Genomic DNA, 20,735 nt, shown 5'->3' with positions numbered 1-20,735 from the left:
ACACACACACACACACAGTACCATCTCAGGGTCCCAGTCTCCGTTGCGTTGGTCCATCAGAGACGAGAGTGTGTCGATCTTCGTCACGTTCCACTTTCTGACATCATCAGGTGTGGCGGTGCGGGAGGCGGAGCCTAAGACCTGCAGCACCTCGTCAGACAGTCTGTCAGGATACGCCTGCGAGGGGCGGGAAACACTCAACGTTTCTATGGCAACACTGTGATTGACAGCACAGTAACAGCAGTGTTCAGGTGTGTGTGTGTTGTTACCTGGTTGAGTCTGTCCAGGACGATCCTCTGGAAGCTCCTGTCGTGAACTCTATCAGTGATGGCCTCCAGGTTGTCCTTCACAGTTTGGACTCTCAAACACGCGTTAAACTGCGTCACGTCGTAGGCAAACGGAAACATGTCGCTGTAAACCTGAACCTGCTTTATTTCTCCAGCAGTGCATGCTGTTTCTACAGGACACGACAGAAAACACACACCAGTGCAGCTTCAGAAATATTAGAAATATGAGCACGGCAGTTCATAATGTAGTGTGATTATATCTGTTGTTCTTGAAATCCTGCTGTTTCTGCTGTGTTTATACTTTTTCTGCTGGGTAAATACGTAAACTTTAGTGTGATAATGTTTCTGTGGTAGCTCTCACCTGCGGATCTCTTGATTTTGACTCGTGTGATTTTGTTGACCTCGTTCATCATGTTGAGGATCTTCGCTTCTGAAGCCTTTGCATTGTTCCTCAGGTCACGGATAAACGTCTTCAGGAACCTCTGCTTGTTTTCCTGATAACACACACACACACACACACACACTCAGAGATTTATCAGTGAAGCACACAAACAGCCGTGTGTTTACCTGTGTTTACCATACTCTACCTGTGAGAATTTGCTCCATATGTTTGTGGTGACGTACAGTGGCAGGATCCCCAGGTTGTCCAGAGTCGCTCTGTTCCAGCTGGTTGGAGACCTGAGAGGAACATCTCACATCATGTAATGACAGCAGAAGTGTGTGATATGTGTTGCTGTCAGGCCCGTTCACACCAAGAACCATAACTATTAGGGCCGGGACAATATATCAATGCATCGCCATTCGTGGATCGATTCCTCGTGGATGCCTCGCGAATCGATTCTGAGCTTAGTTTTTAACTGCAGATGGCGCTCTAGGCTAGTATTTAACAGCAGAGGGCGCTCTAGGCTAGTTTTTAACAGCAGAGGGCGCTCTAGGCTAGTTTTTAACAGCAGAGGGGGGCGCTCTAGGCTAGTTTTTAACAGCAGAGGGCGCTCTAGGCTAGTTTTTAACAGCAGATGGCACTCTAGGCTAGTTTTTAACAGCAGAGGAGGGCGCTCTAGGCTAGTTTTTAACAGCAGAGGAGGGCGCTCTAGGCTAGTTTTTAACAGCAGAGGGCGCTCTAGGCTAGTTTTTAACAGCAGAGGGGGGCGCTCTAGGCTAGTTTTTAACAGCAGAGGGGGGCGCTCTAGGCTAGTTTTTAACAGCAGAGGGCGCTCTAGGCTAGTTTTTAACAGCAGATGGCACTCTAGGCTAGTTTTTAACAGCAGAGGAGGGGGGCGCTCTAGGCTAGTTTTTAACAGCAGAGGGGGGCGCTCTAGGCTAGTTTTTAACAGCAGAGGGCGCTCTAGGCTAGTTTTTAACAGCAGATGGCACTCTAGGCTAGTTTTTAACAGCAGAGGAGGGGGGCGCTCTAGGCTAGTTTTTAACAGCAGAGGGGGGCGCTCTAGGCTAGTTTTTAACAGCAGAGGGCGCTCTAGGCTAGTTTTTAACAGCAGAGGGCGCTCTAGGCTAGTTTTTAACAGCAGAGGGGGGCGCTCTAGGCTAGTTTTTAACAGCAGAGGGCGCTCTAGGCTAGTTTTTAACAGCAGAGGGTGCTCTAGGCTAGTTTTTAACAGCAGAGGGCGCTCTAGGCTGGCGCTCTAGGCTAGTTTTTAACAGCAGAGGGCGCTCTAGGCTAGTTTTTAACAGCAGACGGTACTCTAGGCTAGTTTTTAACAGCAGAGGGCGCTCTAGGCTGGCGCTCTAGGCTAGTTTTTAACAGCAGATGGCGCTCTAGGCTAGTTTTTAACAGCAGAGGGCGCTCTAGGCTAGTTTTTAACAGCAGAGGGCGCTCTAGGCTAGTTTTTAACAGCAGACGGTGCTCTAGGCTAGTTTTTAACAGCAGAGGGTGCTCTAGGCTGGCGCTCTAGGCTAGTTTTTAACAGCAGAGGGCGCTCTAGGCTAGTTTTTAACAGCAGAAGGCGCTCTAGGCTAGTTTTTAACAGCAGAGGGCGCTCTAGGCTAGTTTTTAACAGCAGAGGGCGCTCTAGGCTAGTTTTTAGCAGCAGATGGTGCTCTAGGCTAGTTTTTAACAGCAGAGGGCGCTCTAGGCTAGTTTTTAACAGCAGAAGGCGCTCTAGGCTAGTTTTTAACAGCAGAGGGCGCTCTAGGCTAGTGTTTAACAGCAGAGGGCGCTCTAGGCTAGTTTTTAACAGCAGAGGGCGCTCTAGGCTAGTTTTTAACAGCAGAGGGCGCTCTAGGCTAGTGTTTAACAGCAGAGGGCGCTCTAGGCTAGTTTTTAACAGCAGAGGGCGCTCTAGGCTAGTGTTTAACAGCAGAGGGCGCTCTAGGCTAGTGTTTAACAGCAGAGGGCGCTCTAGGCAAGTTTTTAACAGCAGATGGCGCTCTAGGCTAGTTTTTAACAGCAGAGGGTGCTCTAGGCTAGTTTTTAACAGCAGACGGTGCTCTAGGCTAGTTTTTAACAGCAGATGGCGCTCTAGGCTCTAGGCTAGTTTCTAACAGCAGAGGGCGCTCTAGGCTCTAGGCTAGTTTTTAACAGCAGAGGGCGCTCTAGGCAAGTTTTTAACAGCAGACGGCGCTCTAGGCAAGTTTTTAACAGCAGAGGGCGCTCTAGGCTAGTTTTTAACAGCAGAGGGCGCTCTAGGCTAGTTTTTAACAGCAGAGGGCGCTCTAGGCTAGTTTTTAACAGCAGAGGGCGCTCTAGGCTAGTAGGCTAGTTTTTAACAGCAGAGGGCGCTCTAGGCTAGTGTTTAACAGCAGACGGCGCTCTAGGCTAGTTTTTAACAGCAGAGGGTGCTCTAGGCTAGTTTTTAACAGCAGAGGGCGCTCTAGGCTAGTTTATAACAGCAGAGGGCGCTCTAGGCTAGTTTTTAATAGCAGAGGGCGCTCTAGGCTAGTGTTTAACAGCAGACGGCGCTCTAGGCTAGTTTTTAACAGCAGAGAGCGCTCTAGGCTAGTGTTTAACAGCAGACGGTGCTCTAGGCTAGTTTTTAACAGCAGAGGGCGCTCTAGGCTAGTGTTTAACAGCAGACGGCGCTCTAGGCAAGTTTTTAACAGCAGAGGGCGCTCTAGGCTAGTGTTTAACAGCAGACGGCGCTCTAGGCTAGTTTTTAACTGCAGATGGTGCTCTAGGCTAGTGTTTAACAGCAGAGGGCGCTCTAGGCTAGTGTTTAACAGCAGACGGCGCTCTAGGCTAGTTTTTAACTGCAGATGGTGCTCTAGGCTAGTTTTTAACAGCAGAGGGCGCTCTAGGCTAGTTTTTAACTGCAGACGGCGCTCTAGGCTAGTTTTTAACTGCAGACGGCGCTCTAGGCTAGTTTTTAACAGCAGAGGGCGCTCTAGGCTAGTTTTTAACAGCAGACGGCGCTCTAGGCTAGTGTTTAACAGCAGAGGGCACTCTAGGCTAGTTTATAACAGCAGATGACGCTCTAGGCTAGTTTATAACAGCAGAGGGCGCTCTAGGCTAGTTTTTAACAGCAGAGGGCACTCTAGGCTAGTTTTTAACAGCAGAGGGCGCTCTAGGCTAGTTTTTAACTTTTAACAGCAGAAGGCGCTCTAGGCTAGTTTTTAACAGCAGACGGCGCTCTAGGCTAGTGTTTAACAGCAGAGGGCACTCTAGGCTAGTTTATAACAGCAGAGGGTGCTCTAGGCTAGTTTATAACAGCAGAGGGCGCTCTAGGCTAGTTTTTAACAGCAGAGGGCACTCTAGGCTAGTTTTTAACAGCAGAGGGCGCTCTAGGCTAGTTTTTAACTTTTAACAGCAGAAGGCGCTCTAGGCTAGTTTTTAACAGCAGAGGGCGCTCTAGGCTAGTTTTTAACAGCAGACGGCGCTCTAGGCTAGTTTTTAACAGCAGAGAGCGCTCTAGGCGCTCTAGGCTAGTTTTTAACAGCAGAGGGCGCTCTAGGCTAGTTTTTAACTTTTAACAGCAGAGGGCGCTCTAGGCTAGTTTTTAACAGCAGAGGGCGCTCTAGGCTAGTTTTTAACAGCAGAGGGTGCTCTAGGCTAGTTTTTAACTTTTAACAGCAGAGGGCGCTCTAGGCTAGTTTTTAACAGCAGAGGGTGCTCTAGGCTAGTTTTTAACAGCAGAGGGTGCTCTAGGCTAGTTTTTAACTTTTAACAGCAGAGGGCGCTCTAGGCTAGTTTTTAACAGCAGAGGGTGCTCTAGGCTAGTTTTTAACTTTTAACAGCAGAGGGCGCTCTAGGCTAGTTTTTAACAGCAGAGGGTGCTCTAGGCTAGTTTTTAACTTTTAACAGCAGAGGGCGCTCTAGGCTAGTTTTTAACTTTTAACAGCAGAGGGCGCTCTAGGCTAGTTTTTAACAGCAGAGGGCGCTCTAGGCGCTCTAGGCTAGTTTTTAACAGCAGAGGGCGCTCTAGGCTAGTTTTTAACTTTTAACAGCAGAGGGCGCTCTAGGCTAGTTTTTAACAGCAGAGGGCGCTCTAGGCTAGTTTTTTTAAGAAGAGCCTCAGAATGCTTTTATGACGTGAGATTAATGTAAACAGACACTGCAAACACCCTTGTAATTCACTTAAACTTTTTCAGACTTTATGAATGTTTATTTTTTAGAAGGTTTAAGTGGTGTGAGTAAGGCATTGGAAGCAAGCAGAGGTACGACTGTTTCTAGAGCACGCAGCGCCATCTGCTGTTAAACAATAAGCTCAGAATCGATTCAATAACGATAACTATATTAGTATCAACACCAGTAGACAACAGCTATAATGATAACTATAACTGTAACGATAACTATATTAGTATCAACACCAGCAGACAACAGCTATAATGATAACTATAACGATAACTATAACAATATCTATGAAAACAATTATAACTAAAAAAACAGATGCTACATTAATTGCGTTCAATATTTTTAATGCGTTAAACTGAAAAAAATGAATGGCATGCATTAACAAGTTAATTCTGACAGCCCTATTTAAACTATATCTTGATGGTTATCGGTACAGTTATCGTCCTTGGTGGGAACGGCCTTGAGTGGCGTGTGCGAGTGAGTTTGTACCCGTAGGTGGTGTTTCCTCTCAGCAGGACAGTCTCGACCCCAGAGATCTGCTGAGATGATAGATCCTGACACTGTTTGAGTTTCTCCAGCACGTACGGCTCTGAGTTCTGGATGTAGTCGGTGCTCAGGAAGCAGCACATGCCGCCCAGAACCTCCAGCTGCGCCCGAGTGATGCTGAAGCCCGAGATTCCCTGAAACACCAGCTCACGTTCACTAATGCTAATGCAGCCTTACACTTTACAGTGGTAACACTCCAACTAAAGGAATATTGTTCCATATTTGAACCATGTTTATACTTTTTAACTGCATAAGGTTAATTGTTTTCACAATGAACAGATTTATGCTGATTCTAATCCATTTGAATTTAAGTATGACTGACAAACACACATCACAATAAGTTTATTAGTTTGTTTATGTTAAAACTGTGTGATACAAAGTGATGGACATTTTATATGCAATTCGAATGCATAAATCTGATCTGTATATAATTATGATTTTTTTCCTTAAATATAAAGTTTTGGAATTGAGAATACATTATTGATCTGTTGATTCTGATTTGTATACATTATTTCATTTATGATATTTTTGACTTGTGGATTTTGATACATATATTCTAATGTATTTATCTATGATAATGTATGTGTAATTAATACGTTTGTTTGTTGTTGTTGCTTGGTTTAGTCATGTTTTTGATGATATATATGTTGTTTGTAATATTTGAGCTTCCTCTCTTCTGTTTGTCCTGTGCCGCTTGATTGCCGTGTGATTAATTGATTGCTGTTTAAAATACTCTGATTGTGTTTGTCACACACACCCTGATGAAGGCTGATTGGCCACAACATGTAGGTGTGCCGTTGCTTGTCACCCGTTTTTTAAATCTAAGCCATGAAAGAATAAAGGCTTTTTATATTTTTCTAAAAACTAACTACTCGAGTGCCTTGGATTGTTTTTCCTCATGAGTGGAACCATCCCTACACCCAAAGAGCACGAGATCCTGAAGTTCACTTTTTCCATTCCTTGTATTTATGCATAAATCTTACATTTAGGCCTAGATATTTTGGACTGTAAAAATGAATACAAAAAGCTGAAATATGATCACGATTTGTGTGTTTGCGCTTACCAGACACTCCCTGGCGCTGCTGAACAGGACTTGCTTCTTGAAGGACAGAGCGCTGGACAGCACTGAGAAGTTGGCCGTTCCCAGAGACGAGAAATACGAGCGGCACAGAGATCTGTCAATCATTGAGTAACTGCAACACAAGCAAGCAGACAAACAAGCTTGTGATGAGCCAGTCTTCAGCAGCTCCTCCATGAGCACCAGTAATGCTGCTGACGTACTTGTAGTAGATGAGCACTTCGGCGGGATACTGAGAGAAGGCGTTCAGGTCAGCACTCTTGATGTAGTAGTACATGCAGGTCAGCTGAAGGACACACACACACACAGATCTTTAAACAGGGTTTGAGGTCACCCAGAGCAGATTTCTGAGAATAGTGTCTGTGTTCACCTGTGACTCCTGCAGGACGAGCGTCTGGTTGCCTCGCTGCCGGCAGCCGCGGATCAGACTCATGGTTTTGCTAATGCTGAAGCCCTGGATTCGAGAACATGTGAAACCCTGCAGCACCTGGAAAGACATGCTGCACAAACACCAACATCCGGTCAGAACTACAGCCTCACCATCCAGTCTGACTGATGATAATAATGATGATAATTCTATTCACTCACGCGTCCGGGTCGCTGAACTCCGCCGCAACGGTTTCGAAGAGCAAAACGGCCTGAGAGGAAGAAATCTCAATGTCATTTTCCATTTTTGAAAAAGGTTCAATGGGGATCAATATCGAACTCCAGCGCTCCTGAGGAGTGTCTTATAGAGGCCCTATTATGCTCCACATGTTCCACTTTCTTTAGTGTGTAATGTTGATGTTTGAGCATGAAAAAGTCCCTCCAGCAGGTCCCTCCCTCTATATCAGTGTCAGTGTTTCTGAACTCCCTGAAACGCCTCCATTGTAGTCTTGAATTTCTTCCGGGAACAAACATGTCACAATATTCCTCATTATATTAATTCATACGCAGAATAAAGGGGCGGGGCCTGGTTGAGTTAGTTAGTAGTTTGTTAAACTGGCGGTTATGGTAAGGGGCGGGACATTTCCCAAGCACACTCGAAGCGCTCGACCAATCACAACACACTGATCCAGCCGACCAATCAGAGCACAGTGTGCTTTTCAGAAGGAGGGGCTTCATAGAGACACGAAGTAAACAGAGCGTTACTGACAGACTGGGAAGAGAGGAGCTGCAACAATGGCTAATCAGAGCGTGCAGACGAAGCTCAATAGATGTGTTATCTTGCTTTCTGAGGCAGATCCCGCTGTTTGGGAACTCAGTCGTGTAAGTTCTGCGAGGAGATTATACCAAACCACACTAACAACAGAGTTTGCTCAGGCATTTCAGATGCTGTGCAGTGAGATCGGTCCAGTGGTTGGTCCGGTTATGCCGTCCCATCGCAGTCACATGACTTTTTTGATGTCCATCGAGGAATTTGTTTGGTAAATGTTTTCCATCGTAGTTTATGCATATGTTTTCATTATGGATAAAAAATGTATCCGGCTCAATTGAGTGCATACGCTTTTATGCACATTTTTAGAATTTACACGCATCTTGGCATTTTTTTTATGCAAAATGTGCATATAAATAGGTGAATGGAATCAAAGCTAAGGATAAATATGAGGAAAATAACATGTTGTTGAACATTCAAGCATGAAAACCTGTGCTTGTGTTCTCTAAAAACAACATCAAGACTTTGTAAAAGGGCATAATAGGTCCTGTTTAAATAATTACATACTTTCATATTTAATGGGATACATAATTGTTTTCTCATGATATGAAGTATGTTTACGAGCTGTTTAATTCATAATTTTTTTTTATTTATTATTTTAATTAAAACTAAATCCATAAACTGGTCCATTGATGGGAAACTCTGAAAGGTCCTACAGATGAAGGGTCTTTCTTCTAAGATTCGTGACGAGCCTGACGTACCTGCTCGTGTTTCCACTTCTTCTGATTGACCGTCTGCACCACCGCGGAGGAGGACGACACGCTTAGCAGGAAGTTGCGCGGAATCTCCGTCGCCATCAGGTCAGGAACGTTTGTGATGATGCCGTCAGACGAGCTGTTCACAGAGATGATCTAGAGAGACAGAGAGAGACGTCACGAGACAAACCTGAGACGTACTCGTGTGTGTGTGTGTGTGTGTGTGTGTGTGTGTGTTAGTTACCTGGCTGACGATGGTCTGTTGGAGAATAATGGGTGCGCCGATGACATTGGCCAAGAATGATTGAGATTTCATGGCCAGAAGCAACACATTTCCTGAGATACCGTTGATGACTGATGTTTGTACACCGATGATCAGCGAACCCAATCCTACCAGTCCGTCCGCACTATCAATCTGCCGTGGACAGAGACACAGATGTGTATTGGTACATCGAGCCACGTTTGTTCATTTATACAGCTCCAGTTTAACATAACTGTAGTTGATCCAGTGAGCTTTACAACACAATACAAATAAATAAAAATGTAAGAGACTAAAGGAGTAGAAAAATAAAGACAGAAATGGAGATACAAATCAAGTATTAAAATCAATCTAAATGTATAAAAATACACACACATAATGTATAACACCAGCTAACACATACACAGCATCACTAGAATGCTAGAGAGTAAAAATAAGTCTTTAACCGGATTTAAAAGCATCCAGCGATGGAGAGGCCCTGATGCTTAAAGGTAAACCGTTCCAGAGCTCACCTTTGATTTACTACGAGAGTGAGGGACAGATAAAAGTGTCTGATCTCAAGATCTTAATGACCTAGAGGCTGAGAATGGCCTAATAAGATCACAAATATAATCCAGGGCCGAACTGTGCAGTGCCTTGAATGCGAAAAGAAGAATCTTAAAGTCGACTCTAAACTTTATAGGGAGCCAATGCACTGAGGCAAGGACATGGTAGATATGATCCATTCTTAGTCCATGTTAATAATCTGGCTGCTGAATGTTGAAGCATCTGTAACTGAGGCCGAGTAGACTGAGGTAGGCCAACGAGTCTGTATGAGTGAGTCACTGAATCACCGACTCAACCCATTTGTTCAACAACACTGAGGCTGTATCTGAAATCGCACTCTTCCCTACTATATTATAGGCAAAAAAAACAAAACAAAAACAGCATGTCCGAAATCACTGTAATCGGATGACCTACTACTTCCAGTGAGATTCTGAAGTGTGCATACGATGGACACTTTACTATCCCATGAGGCCACGGGAGAGGATTTATGAATGGCAGTGAAGAGATGCTGGTAGATCACATGATAATGACAACATGCTAAATACAGTGCTTTTTAAAATAAATCACTGATATGACGATTTGTTCAACAACACTGATCCATTCAGGAGTTCCTCGGAGACGCAAGCGGTTGATTCAGCGTTGGCTCTGAAGCGTTACTGGGGTTTGTACCTGGTAGAGTCCAGACGACAGCAGGGTTTGTATGATCATCATGGCCTGATCGAGGTTCCAGCCCTGTACGAGTGTGAGCACAGACAGAGCGCTGAACAGAACATTCCCTCCGGCGCCGCTGATCTGAGCCGTGCTCAAACCCGTGCTCGACTGACCCAGAGCCTGGATAGAGTCCACCGTCAGAACGGCCGCATTGCTCGCCAGAGCCGCCGACACCTGCACACACACACACACACACATGCATTTAGCTTGTATAGAGCTAGTTTTTGACGACATAAACACACACACACACACACACACACTCTTGTACGTACGTCGGGTTGGATGTTGGAGCAGTTCTGATGGATGCTGGAAGAGACGTTCTTCAACTGCTCCGCACTCAACTGAAGGAAGGAGCTCGCTGGAGCCGAGCAGCGGAAAGCCATAGGCAGACTGTAAACACACAAACATCATGATAAAGCTGTTAAAGCTCATCAGGGCGTCTTCTACAAACACTCTAGCTTCAAACTAATGCCAGTGTCACAGTTCTGTTGAAACGACAATGGTACATTGTTAAGAAAAGGTTCTTGATGGGTATTGATGGATCCCTGAAGACACTTTAACATCCATAAAATCTTTCCATTGCACAAAAGGTTCTTTATAGTGGGAAAAGGTTGTATAGATTATTGAAATGTTCTTCACTCAAAGAAAAAAAAGGTTCTTTTAAGAACTGATCGCTGAGATGATCTTTGAGGAACCCGAAATGGTTCTTCTATGACATTGCTATGAAAACCCCCTTTAGAAACCGAAGTTTAGTTTAGTGGGATGTGATTAAGGATGGTTATTGTTGGTGTCTCTCACTAGTAGGCGCTGAAGAACGGATCCAACTCGAACAGCCGACTCATGTAGTAATCCATGACGTCGCCCGGAACGCTGATCTGACCGAAGAGCTGCAGGTTCTCCAGGTTCTCCAGGAACGGCTGAAAAACAAACACATTTTTGAGTCCCACAAAAGAAAACAGTCAAAACGGTTTGGAACAACATGAGAGTGAATAAATGAGGACAAAGTTATCATCTTGAACTGGTCGAGCTCTTCAAACCGTTGTCACACCTGAATGGAGCCGAAGAGGAGCAGGTCATCCAGCGTGACGAAGCTCAAGAAGACGGAGATGTAGTCGACGAACCAGGCGGTGGAGTTGAGATCGGGGCTCGAGGCGTTATAACATCTAGGAGCTGACGCTGAGAACACATGACAAACACGGCTCACCGACGAATCTTCATTATCATTAGACAGCAGAATCAATCATGCAATCCATCAGCCGTAACTCACAGGTGTTCAGGTAGACCAGGATGGTGTTGTAGACGTCTCTCTGAGTGAACTCTGCTGCACTGAAGTTATATTTAGCCATCACTGAAACACTGAACAGAGAAACACACGAAATCCGGCATCAGGGGGAAATTAGTCTAGGGGCAAAAAGATCTTTCCTTCATCGGCAAAGCAAACCCAGTGAACAGGGAAAGTTCTGGAAAGGTTCTCCCAAAGTTATGAACAAATGTTCTTCCACTAACATTAATAGAGCGTTTGTTCAAAGGTATCTGGTCTTTAAAAATGTTCTCAAAACGTTAGCACAAAAATATAATTTATACATTGTTGGAACGTTTTTTTTTTCTGACACTTTTTTTTTTTTTTTAAATGTAACTACTTGTTTCAGAACGTTCAGAGAACATTCAAAAGTAACGTTCCCATAATGTTTGAATGGAATGATACTATGGAATGTTCCCCTTAACGTTCACATAACCAAGAAAAAAACTTTTTTTAATAATTCAAAAAACTGAACATTTTGATTGTCCAGATTACATTTAGAAATAATGTTTTCTTAACTTAATGAGAGTGTTAAGCTACTGACGCACGAAGTTGAGCCACGGTCACATTTAGAGTTGCTTGGCGAAGTCTCATGGGTGGAATCCAGTCATTTCAACAGGAGTTTAGCATGAGGGTGAAAAGACCCCCGAGCAGATCTCGCTTGTGTTGACATGAACACGTCATGTTCACCAACAAAAAATCTGCTTGGTTTGAAAGTAACTTTGCTGTGAGCAGTGCTTCATCTTTGCTACATGATTGACAACAGAAAATATCACTGAAATCTTGCTGGATCTGTCTGCTGCCTTCGACACAGTTAACCACCAGATCCTCCTGTCAATCCTAAAGATGAAGGGCATCTCGGGAACCGCACTCCAATGGTTCAAGTCTTACCTCTCAGGTAGGTACTTTAGGGTATCGTGGAGGGGTGAGGTGTCTAAGACACAACATCTAGCTACTGGAGTGCCTCAGGGCTCAGTGCTTGGACCACTTCTCTTCTCCATCTACATGACATCACTAGGATCTGTGATTCAGAAACATGGCTTTTCCTATCACTGCTACGCTGATGACACACAACTCTACCTCTCATTCCAGCCCGACGATCCGACGGTAGCTGCTCGTATCTCAGTCTGCCTGACAGACATTTCTGGCTGGATGAAGGACCACCACCTTCAACTAAACCTTGCGAAGACAGAGCTACTCATGGTCCCGGCCAACCCAACACTTCACCACAACTTCTCCATTCAGCTAGACTTGTCATCCATAACTCCATCTAGGACAGCCAGAAACCTTGGTGTGGTAATTGATGATCAATTGAACTTCACAGACGACATTGCTAGAACTGCCCGGTCATGTAGATTTGCCTTGTACAACATTAGGAGAATCAGGCCCTTCCTATCAGAACATGCTACTCAACTCCTTGTCCAAGCACTTGTTTTATCCAGACTTGACTATTGTAACGCTCTCCTGGCTGGTCTTCCAGCTTGCACAGTCAATCCTCTGCAACTGATCCAGAACGCCGCAGCTAGAGTGGTCTTTAACGAGCCGAAGAGAGCACACGTCACTCCTCTCCTCACAAAATTGCACTGGTTGCCAGTTGCCGCTCGCATCAAATTCAAGTCACTGACGTTTGTCTACAGAACAACCACTGGTTCTGCTCCCTTTTACTTTAACTCTTTACTTCAGACTTGCGTGCCATCCAGGAACTTGCACTCTGCAAGTGAACGACGTCTTGTGGTGCCATCTCAAAGAGGCACAAAATCTCTTTCTCGGACCTTCACCATGACTGTTCCCTGCTGGAGGAATGATCTGCCTAACTCAACCAGAGCTGCTGAGTCCATAGACACTTTTAAGAAACGGCTGAAGACACTTCTTTTTCGACAGCACTTGATCCAGTAATACTAACACTTTCTCTACTACTCTATTCTATTCTGTTCTTGAAAAAAAAAAAAAAAAAAAGTTCTGCGTTAGATTAAGCTGAGAAGGGTCATGGCACTTGCATTTTGTTGTCCTACTGTTAGTTTCACTGCTTCTATTGTTCTCATTTGTAAGTCGCTTTGGATAAAAGCGTCTGCTAAATGAATAAATGTAAATGTAAATCTCACCGAAATCCCACTTATGTGACGACCACACCTTTAGTCTTGTGTCTGCTCCCCAGCACAGTCACATATTATCATAATGTTGAAAACGTGCTACTCACAACTTCTTGAAGGAGAGACAGGAGGAATTTCGCATGACGTCTGGGCTGATTAACTGTAAGGTGAGCAGCGGTAGGTACTGAACGAGTCGAGACTCGAACCACTGGTCCACCTCAGACCGGACCTCCACCTTCAGAACCTGAGGCCACACGCAGGACAACACCTGCCGGGCCAGAGCCAGCGACCCCAGTGGCGCCTGCGGGACACGGACACACACAGACTCATGCACTGCAGCGATACGGCCATTCACAGTCATTCATAAGCTGTTAAACGAGGGAGTGTAAGATGTCTCTACCGTCTGCAAGTACTGGGGCGTCTTCGGGTAGATGGTGAAGAACTGGCAGATTCTGGTGACATCGTCCACAGCGTTCGGGCGGTTCAGGAGACTGCTGACCTCCACTGGAGACATCGACTCCATCAGCTGAGACACACGTCACACAACAGAAGCACTCATCAACTGAACAGTCAACACGTGAAGGACTCTATCATCGGATCTAATCGTGATCACTGGATGGAGACGGTCTGACGGGTCTGACCTCTGGCACACGGGCGGGAGGCATCAGGGACAGGAAGGTGCTCAGATTCGGGAACTGGAAACTCATGAAGGATGAGGTCAGGAAAGCGTAGTAGCTCTGGTTGCTGTAGCAGCGCAGCGGGGTGGGGCCTGTGGAGACAGAGGGGTGAGCGGATGGAGTGATGAACACATGGATGATGAAGGGACGGGTGGACGGACACCTGTGAGAGAGCCGAGGATCTGCTGGTAGATCTGATCTTGTGTTGCGGGCTGGAAGGTGGAGCTGGAGGAGTTCAGCAGCTGCACCCTGTGAGAACAAGCCACGGTGAGCACACACAACAGTTTGAGTGTGTCCACAGGTGTGTGTGTGTGTGTGTGAGTCTTACGCCTGCTGGCTGATCGGACAGGGGCGCTGCTGGACGACGCTGAAGTAAGTCGTCACTTGTTGAACTGTAATGTTCGCTATGAACGGAGGCAGTATGTTCAGGATCCAGATCTGCAGATTATCATCTGATAACGTGGTCAGATTGGCCCGGTCAAACACCTGCTGCAGGAACGCTTCCTTTACTGGAGGAGGGAGAACAACACCCTGTTTCTGACACACACAGACCACAGCCAATCAGAACACAGATACTACACACACAGCCCATCAGAACACAGATACTACACACACAGCCAATCAGAACACAGGTACTACACACACAGCCCATCAGAACACAGATACTACACACACAGCCAATCAGAACACACATACTACACACACAGCCAATCAGAACACAGATACTCCAAAAACAGTTGATCAAAACTAGGGCTGCAACTAATGATTATTTTTGATATTCGATTAATCAGAGAATTGTATCTTTGTGTGTGTGAGAGTGTGTGAGAGAGAGTGTGTGTGTGTTTAGCAGGAGATTATAGACGGCAGCGGCAGTGTGTGTGTGAGTGTGAGTGTGTGTGTGAGTGTGTGCGTCACCTTTAGCGTTGCAGAGAGAGAAGTGTAGAAAGCGGTGAGCTGTGTGTCCGGCACGTGGATCAGGAGATTATAGACGGCGGCGGCGCTGGACAGAGTTCCAGGAGTGCTGGAAACCTCCACTAACTGTCTCACACTCAGCAGACTCAGAGTGTCCAACTGCACAAACACACACACACAGGTGAACACGCGTCAACATCTGTACATGCTGGATGTCTGCTGTGCTGTGAGTGTGTGTGTGCGTACCACACTGAAGCCGGGGTTAAGTCTCTGCAGGTCAGTCACTGTGGTGAAGACCGAGAACCGTCCAAAGCTGCTGATCAGCCAATCAGAGCTGCCCTGAGAGACGCCCACACACCCTAAACACAGAGCAACACGTCACAGCTGAGCGCTAGCCACAAACCCTGAGGTTCACCTGTTCCTGAGAGACGCCAACCTGCAGTGCTGTTCTTAGAGAGGAAGACTTTGATGAAGTCGACGTAGACGTTCGCTTGAGTCTCGGAGGACAATAGGTCAAAACTCTGACTGAAGCTCTGGACACTGTGAAGGAGAGGAAGTCTTAGAGCTGCGTCATCATGCAACACGTGTGTGTGTGTGTATGTGTTGTAAACTCACACTCTACTGAAGGTGTCACAGCTGAAGTCTAAGGTGGACAGACAGGACAGGAACGTCTCGGAGGCGTAGGGTAGAAATGGGCGGAGTCTGGAGTTAAACCAGCGCTGGACAAACAAATCATCTCTCAGGTTGGTGGAGCTGAAAGAGCTCAGAGTGACTTCTCCAATCATATTCAAGAATGACACTGAGGGGCGGGACTTATTCAGCCTCTGATGGAGACAGACACAGTTCATCCTTCTTAATTACTCACTGATAATGCTTTCTTGCTTTACAGAGTTTTTGGCCATTTTCAAAGCAAAAGGTTAGGGTCTTCACTTAGAAGAGCATATTAAATAAAATCCAGTCTTAGTGTGTAAACATGGAGAACAGCTGGGCTTCAGGTTTATCTGTAGCCTGAACTGGACTGAGAGAGACGGCCGAGCGAGTGTGTTGTCTGTACCGTGTTGGCGAGCAGGTCGAGCGCCGGACCCAGCACAGGGTTGACCTTCTGCGTGAACAGCTTCCACGTCTCTGCGGACGAGCTTTCGTTCCCATTGAGACTGCATGTCAACACCGTCGCCAAGTCCTGCGCGCTCAGAACTGTCAACTGAACACAACACAAAACACACGTTTACAGAGAGAGAGAGAGTGTGTGTGTGTTCACATGTGTGTGTGTACGGGTGTGTTTGAGTACCTCTGCACAAGCGTACTGTGCGACGCTGAATTCACAGAGCCGACTGCCGTTGTAAGATGAGCTGAGAAACGCCAGCAGACCAGAGCTATAACACACACAGCCATGAGGATGACAGATATGCATCAAACTGCCAATCACAACACAGACACTCTAAATACAGCCAATCAGAACAGAGAAACTCTAAAACAGCCAATCAGAACACAGACACTCTAAAAACTCCCAATCACAACACAGACACTCTAAATACAGCTAATCAGAACACAGAAAGCCCTCAAACAGCCAATCAGAAGATAGATACGCCTCATTTTCCAGCTAACAAGGAATGTTAAAATTTAACTTTCGCATAACCAACAAAAAACAAGATTTAAAATGTTACTTTACTTAATGGTAATGGTAGCAACATGTTAGCAAATGAATAGCAAAATGAATGTATTTCTGTTAGCTGGGATGGCCAATCAGAACTTGGCCTGAAATTAATCGGCTGTTTTCTTCTTCGGGTAATCAATTAATCTGCCGACTTTCTTAGGATAATCTATCAATCGATTAAAAGTAAGAGTTACAAAATAACTGAAGGGTTCTTGGAAGTGTTTTCACCTGTTGACACTGCTGCACACTGCCGTTTCTGAGGGAGAGAGTGAGAGAGAGAGAGAGAGAGAGAGAGAGAGAGAGAGAGAGAGTCGTCAGCTCACATTTTGCACAATTAAGGACAGAAATCTCAACTCAACTGGTTTAGAGAGGAATACTGACCGTTCACTGGTGTCACGCCACACTGGGAGAGACAGAAGAGACTCACATAAGCATCAAAGGAGCTTAAATCATTAGCTTAAAACTAACCGTAACCAAAGCATCTTCAACACTCACCTCTCTGCTGGAGCTCACACAACCTAAAACAGAAGAACACACACTGATGAGCTTATATGAAGCACACTACTGTCCAACACACTCACATATGAGGGATCCCAGTTCAGGAGACTACGAGACTTCAAAACAAAGGGGAGTGTGTCTCACCCGGCGGGACTTGCTGCAGCAGAGCCGCTTTGCTCCTCAGAATCTCCGTCTCCAGATTCACAGACACGCGGACCATCAGGTGATCCAGACGGTGGAAACTAGCAGACAGACAGACAGACAGACAGACAGACGTGTGAGTGTGAGAGCGTGAGATTCAACACTGGAAACACACGCAGCATGCGACAACTCACTCACATGATTTGGTACGACGCACAGGAGATGTTCCTCTGAAAGAAACCCGTCCACACATTAATGCTCGGACAGCAGTGAGAACGAGATGTAAAAGTGTGCTGGAAAACCCTTTTACCGTCTTTGATGACTCCACCATGAGGTGAAGCGTGGTGAGGATCCTCTGTTCCTGTGGAGATGCGATCAGCTGATCAAACACGGCATTGATGACCACAGCTTTCTCTGGAAGACCAGGAACATCCTCAAACATCAGCCCAACCAGCTGCTCTGGAGAGAGCGAGATCAGGCTGCTCAGCTGCACACAGAGGAGGAGAGTTAACACTCTTCTGCACTTCCAAACATCTTCAGTCACATGAACTTGAGAAGAAAAACTGTATATGTTTCTTGTTCTGTTATGTTCTGGCCTCATAATGTTTAATCAAATCTCATGACTGGATCTTCCAGCGAAGCGTCAGTCCTGGTGACCTATGCAGGATTCTCCAATCACTGAGTGTGTTTAAGCTCCGCCCCCTGCAAGCTCACGCTCATCTGCATACACTGCTGAGTGCCACGCCCACATCTCAACATCCAATCAGCAACTGAGGCACAAAACTAAGTACCTGCCCTACATTTTTTTTAAGAATCCATTTAACTTAGATGTAAGTCACACTGCGGAAGACAGGATCTGGTGATACTTCCATTCACAAACGTAAACCTATACCTAAAAAATTATTAAATCTCAATATATTACTCAGTTTTGCTTCTCAAAAGGAAAACCGACACATTGCTGACGAACACAGTGATTGTGTTGTGCAGTGTATCTTTGACTTTGCCTGTACCGGGTTGAACTGTGTGTTGAGTGAGATCAGCTGATTCAGAGGGACGATTGCAGAAAACGGGCCAAAGTTACGGATGAGCCACTGGGAGCTGTCGTTGGACACACACGCCGCACCTGAGCAAACACGCACACATGAACTCAAAGTCATCACATCACTGCAGAGTATCAATAATGAGCTAGTCTGAGCAGGACAGGGGAATGAAACACAAAGGAGAAGAGTGTGTGTTCTTCACCTGCTTTCTGTCCAGAGAGGAACGGCACGATGAAGTCCGTCACTGTTAGCTGTCGCTGAAGGTCATTCATATGGAGAAATCCTGCACTGAACGCCTCAACCCTTCATCACACACACACACACACACACACACACACACACACGTCAATAACACTCCACGGACACAGATTCACCATAAACAGCAACGCTCTCATTACAGCCTGTGCTAATCATAAGCGAGGTGTGTTGTGCATTGTGAGGAAGATCTGGTGTTTACACTGTCTGGAAGTTCTGACAGCTGAAGTTCTGGCTGCGCAGACACTGCAGGAACGGCCCCGAAGCGACCGGCAGGAACGGTTGGAGACGCTCGCCAAGCCAGAGCGCGACGCTGCCATCGTCCGGGAGTCTGTCCAGCCGCAGCTCGCGCAGAGCGTCCAGAAGAGCGGAGCCAGAGCTGCTGCTCCACCACGCCGGCTGAACACAGAGAACAGTGCAGCACACTTCCTCAAACTCACACCAGCAATCCCACAACTAACACTCAACACAGTTGTGCAAGAAAGCACTGATGAAGTGAGTTGAGATTTAACTTTGTTAAGCATATCACGTTCCCAAAGCTTTAGCTAACGTTCTGGGAAGGTTCTCTCAAAGTTACCGTTCGTTCAGTTATCTGAGTTAATAATGTTCTCAAGGTGTTAGCACAAATACATTACTATACATCAATCATGGAAGTTCTGTGCTTGAAACATGTTAGTTGGACGTTCGTCTAATGTTTCTTAACCCTTGTGTGACCTTATAGACATTTTTATCTTTTTCAGTGTTTTTTTATATATTTTTTTTTGTCATTTTGCCGGCACAGGTCTGTATTTTGCAGCCAGGGCAGTCTAGCAACTCTCCATTGACCTTCAAGTTGCAAAAACCTAAATTGGGTCAGGCCAATCACGTCGTGTATAGAGTAGGCGGGGCGGGCTTAACATAATGACGACAGAGTTGCGACGGTTCCCTGCTACTTGAAAACAAAGAATGGCGGAGCTGCTGGAGAACAGTCTTTCGAATCGGCTTTAGCCGCGACTCTGGAGGACTTGGAGTTTAGTTTTTCTTTGAGAAAAGAGCAAAGAACGGCACTTAAGTCATTCTTAAAAAAAGGAAGATGTGTTCATAGTTTTGCCTTGCAAAACCGTGCAAAAGTTGAATCTATCAACTAGCTCCGCTGTTGGGAAAACACTCTGGTTGGTTGAAGCGCTGTCCTATTGCGTGTCCTATAGAGCCAATTGGATAAATTGTGCAGCTATAAATCATTTTCATAAACTTAAACCTCTATCAATTTTTTTTTTTTTTTACTTTTTAAACTTTTTACTTCAACAATAATTTGCCAAGGGTCTTCTTTAAAATGAGACCAAACTTAAGTCTGTGCTCCCAAGCTTCACATTTTTATGACAGTTTTAGACATTGACATTTTCCCATGCTTCATGGGAAGTGACTGTGAATCCAGCTGTCTCGTACCCTGTTGGAGAGCGTGAGGAGTGCGGCGTCCAGCAGCTGCGAGACTCTGGTCAGGAGGAGCTTCCAGCTCTCAGGTGACCCGGTGACATCAGCGGACAGGTCAGGTGACCCGATGACATCAGCGGACAGGTGACAGTCCAGCACAGACACCAGCTGCTCCACACTAATATTCAGCACCTGAAGCACATCCGAACACAACTGTTGACACAACTGCCTCATGCCTGATCAGAGAGGTGCATTCTGGGATAGAGACTCATGTCTGATTACCGGGGTACATGCATATTCTGCGATACTGAAGTCACAAAGCCTCTTTGCAGCATCTCCGTTGTTCAGGAAGAGCTGTAATGCAGAACTGAGGACCGAGATGACACAATTAATCAAAGTCGAGGCTGGGAAACAATAAAGCAGTCATTAAAACCTCACTCTACCTGTCCACTCCACGACACACTTGAGTCTCTGAAATACACAAACAGAGGAACACATCACATACACACATACACACAACACGTTCCTGCACACTCACACATGATCACGCACAGACAGAGATGAAGAGGAGTCGCTGACTACCGTTGTATGGAGTCAAAGGACACTGTGGAGGAAAAGACAAATACGGTGAGAAATGTACCAAACTAAATGATAGAAATCTGTAAACATAAAACGAGATTCACTTTAAATAACAGACATACCTCATCCACAACTGGGAGTAGAGAGCAACCTGTGGGAAAGGCAGAAACAGCATTAAGGCACACGGGGAACAGACATGATGGCTCAGAGAAGCACAGATGGCACGGCGCTGACCTGCTGGAGCCGAGAGACTGAGGTTATAAACGCTCGCCCAGATGACGGGCTCCAGATCGCCCGCTGCTGATCTCAGGATGAGCTCGAGTCGCGTGAAGCTGAT

General features: G+C 45.8%; 1 protein-coding gene across 1 annotated transcript in view; it reads right to left on the bottom strand.

The window, feature by feature from the left end:
* LOC307154773 (uncharacterized protein) overlaps positions 1 to 20,735 on the bottom strand; it is a 40,052-nt gene that overhangs the window by 9,512 nt on the left and 9,805 nt on the right. The window contains exons 29-70 of the mRNA XM_079864860.1: positions 20,633 to 20,730; positions 20,521 to 20,549; positions 20,402 to 20,423; positions 20,263 to 20,290; positions 20,102 to 20,186; positions 19,835 to 20,011; positions 18,612 to 18,808; positions 18,357 to 18,457; positions 18,125 to 18,237; positions 17,425 to 17,601; positions 17,313 to 17,344; positions 17,118 to 17,215; positions 16,971 to 16,993; positions 16,857 to 16,878; positions 16,704 to 16,731; positions 16,110 to 16,194; positions 15,876 to 16,022; positions 15,437 to 15,645; positions 15,258 to 15,361; positions 15,068 to 15,180; positions 14,825 to 14,980; positions 14,238 to 14,446; positions 14,073 to 14,158; positions 13,874 to 14,001; positions 13,633 to 13,758; positions 13,340 to 13,533; positions 11,110 to 11,198; positions 10,891 to 11,018; positions 10,641 to 10,759; positions 10,115 to 10,232; positions 9,801 to 10,016; positions 8,571 to 8,741; positions 8,333 to 8,482; positions 7,025 to 7,074; positions 6,807 to 6,936; positions 6,640 to 6,722; positions 6,422 to 6,551; positions 5,302 to 5,492; positions 875 to 965; positions 649 to 781; positions 270 to 457; positions 22 to 177 (exon numbers count right to left, since the gene is read on the bottom strand). Of these exons, the coding sequence (XP_079720986.1) occupies positions 22 to 177; positions 270 to 457; positions 649 to 781; positions 875 to 965; positions 5,302 to 5,492; positions 6,422 to 6,551; positions 6,640 to 6,722; positions 6,807 to 6,936; positions 7,025 to 7,074; positions 8,333 to 8,482; positions 8,571 to 8,741; positions 9,801 to 10,016; positions 10,115 to 10,232; positions 10,641 to 10,759; positions 10,891 to 11,018; positions 11,110 to 11,198; positions 13,340 to 13,533; positions 13,633 to 13,758; positions 13,874 to 14,001; positions 14,073 to 14,158; positions 14,238 to 14,446; positions 14,825 to 14,980; positions 15,068 to 15,180; positions 15,258 to 15,361; positions 15,437 to 15,645; positions 15,876 to 16,022; positions 16,110 to 16,194; positions 16,704 to 16,731; positions 16,857 to 16,878; positions 16,971 to 16,993; positions 17,118 to 17,215; positions 17,313 to 17,344; positions 17,425 to 17,601; positions 18,125 to 18,237; positions 18,357 to 18,457; positions 18,612 to 18,808; positions 19,835 to 20,011; positions 20,102 to 20,186; positions 20,263 to 20,290; positions 20,402 to 20,423; positions 20,521 to 20,549; positions 20,633 to 20,730 (4,930 nt within the window). The remainder of the gene's footprint in view (positions 1 to 21; positions 178 to 269; positions 458 to 648; positions 782 to 874; positions 966 to 5,301; positions 5,493 to 6,421; positions 6,552 to 6,639; positions 6,723 to 6,806; positions 6,937 to 7,024; positions 7,075 to 8,332; positions 8,483 to 8,570; positions 8,742 to 9,800; positions 10,017 to 10,114; positions 10,233 to 10,640; positions 10,760 to 10,890; positions 11,019 to 11,109; positions 11,199 to 13,339; positions 13,534 to 13,632; positions 13,759 to 13,873; positions 14,002 to 14,072; positions 14,159 to 14,237; positions 14,447 to 14,824; positions 14,981 to 15,067; positions 15,181 to 15,257; positions 15,362 to 15,436; positions 15,646 to 15,875; positions 16,023 to 16,109; positions 16,195 to 16,703; positions 16,732 to 16,856; positions 16,879 to 16,970; positions 16,994 to 17,117; positions 17,216 to 17,312; positions 17,345 to 17,424; positions 17,602 to 18,124; positions 18,238 to 18,356; positions 18,458 to 18,611; positions 18,809 to 19,834; positions 20,012 to 20,101; positions 20,187 to 20,262; positions 20,291 to 20,401; positions 20,424 to 20,520; positions 20,550 to 20,632; positions 20,731 to 20,735) is intronic.

The sequence above is a fragment of the Squalius cephalus genome, assembly GCF_949319135.1.
Source record: "Squalius cephalus genome assembly, chromosome: 2".
Classification (NCBI taxonomy): Eukaryota; Metazoa; Chordata; class Actinopteri; order Cypriniformes; family Leuciscidae; genus Squalius; species Squalius cephalus.
This window is presented reverse-complemented; position numbering and strand designations above follow the sequence as displayed.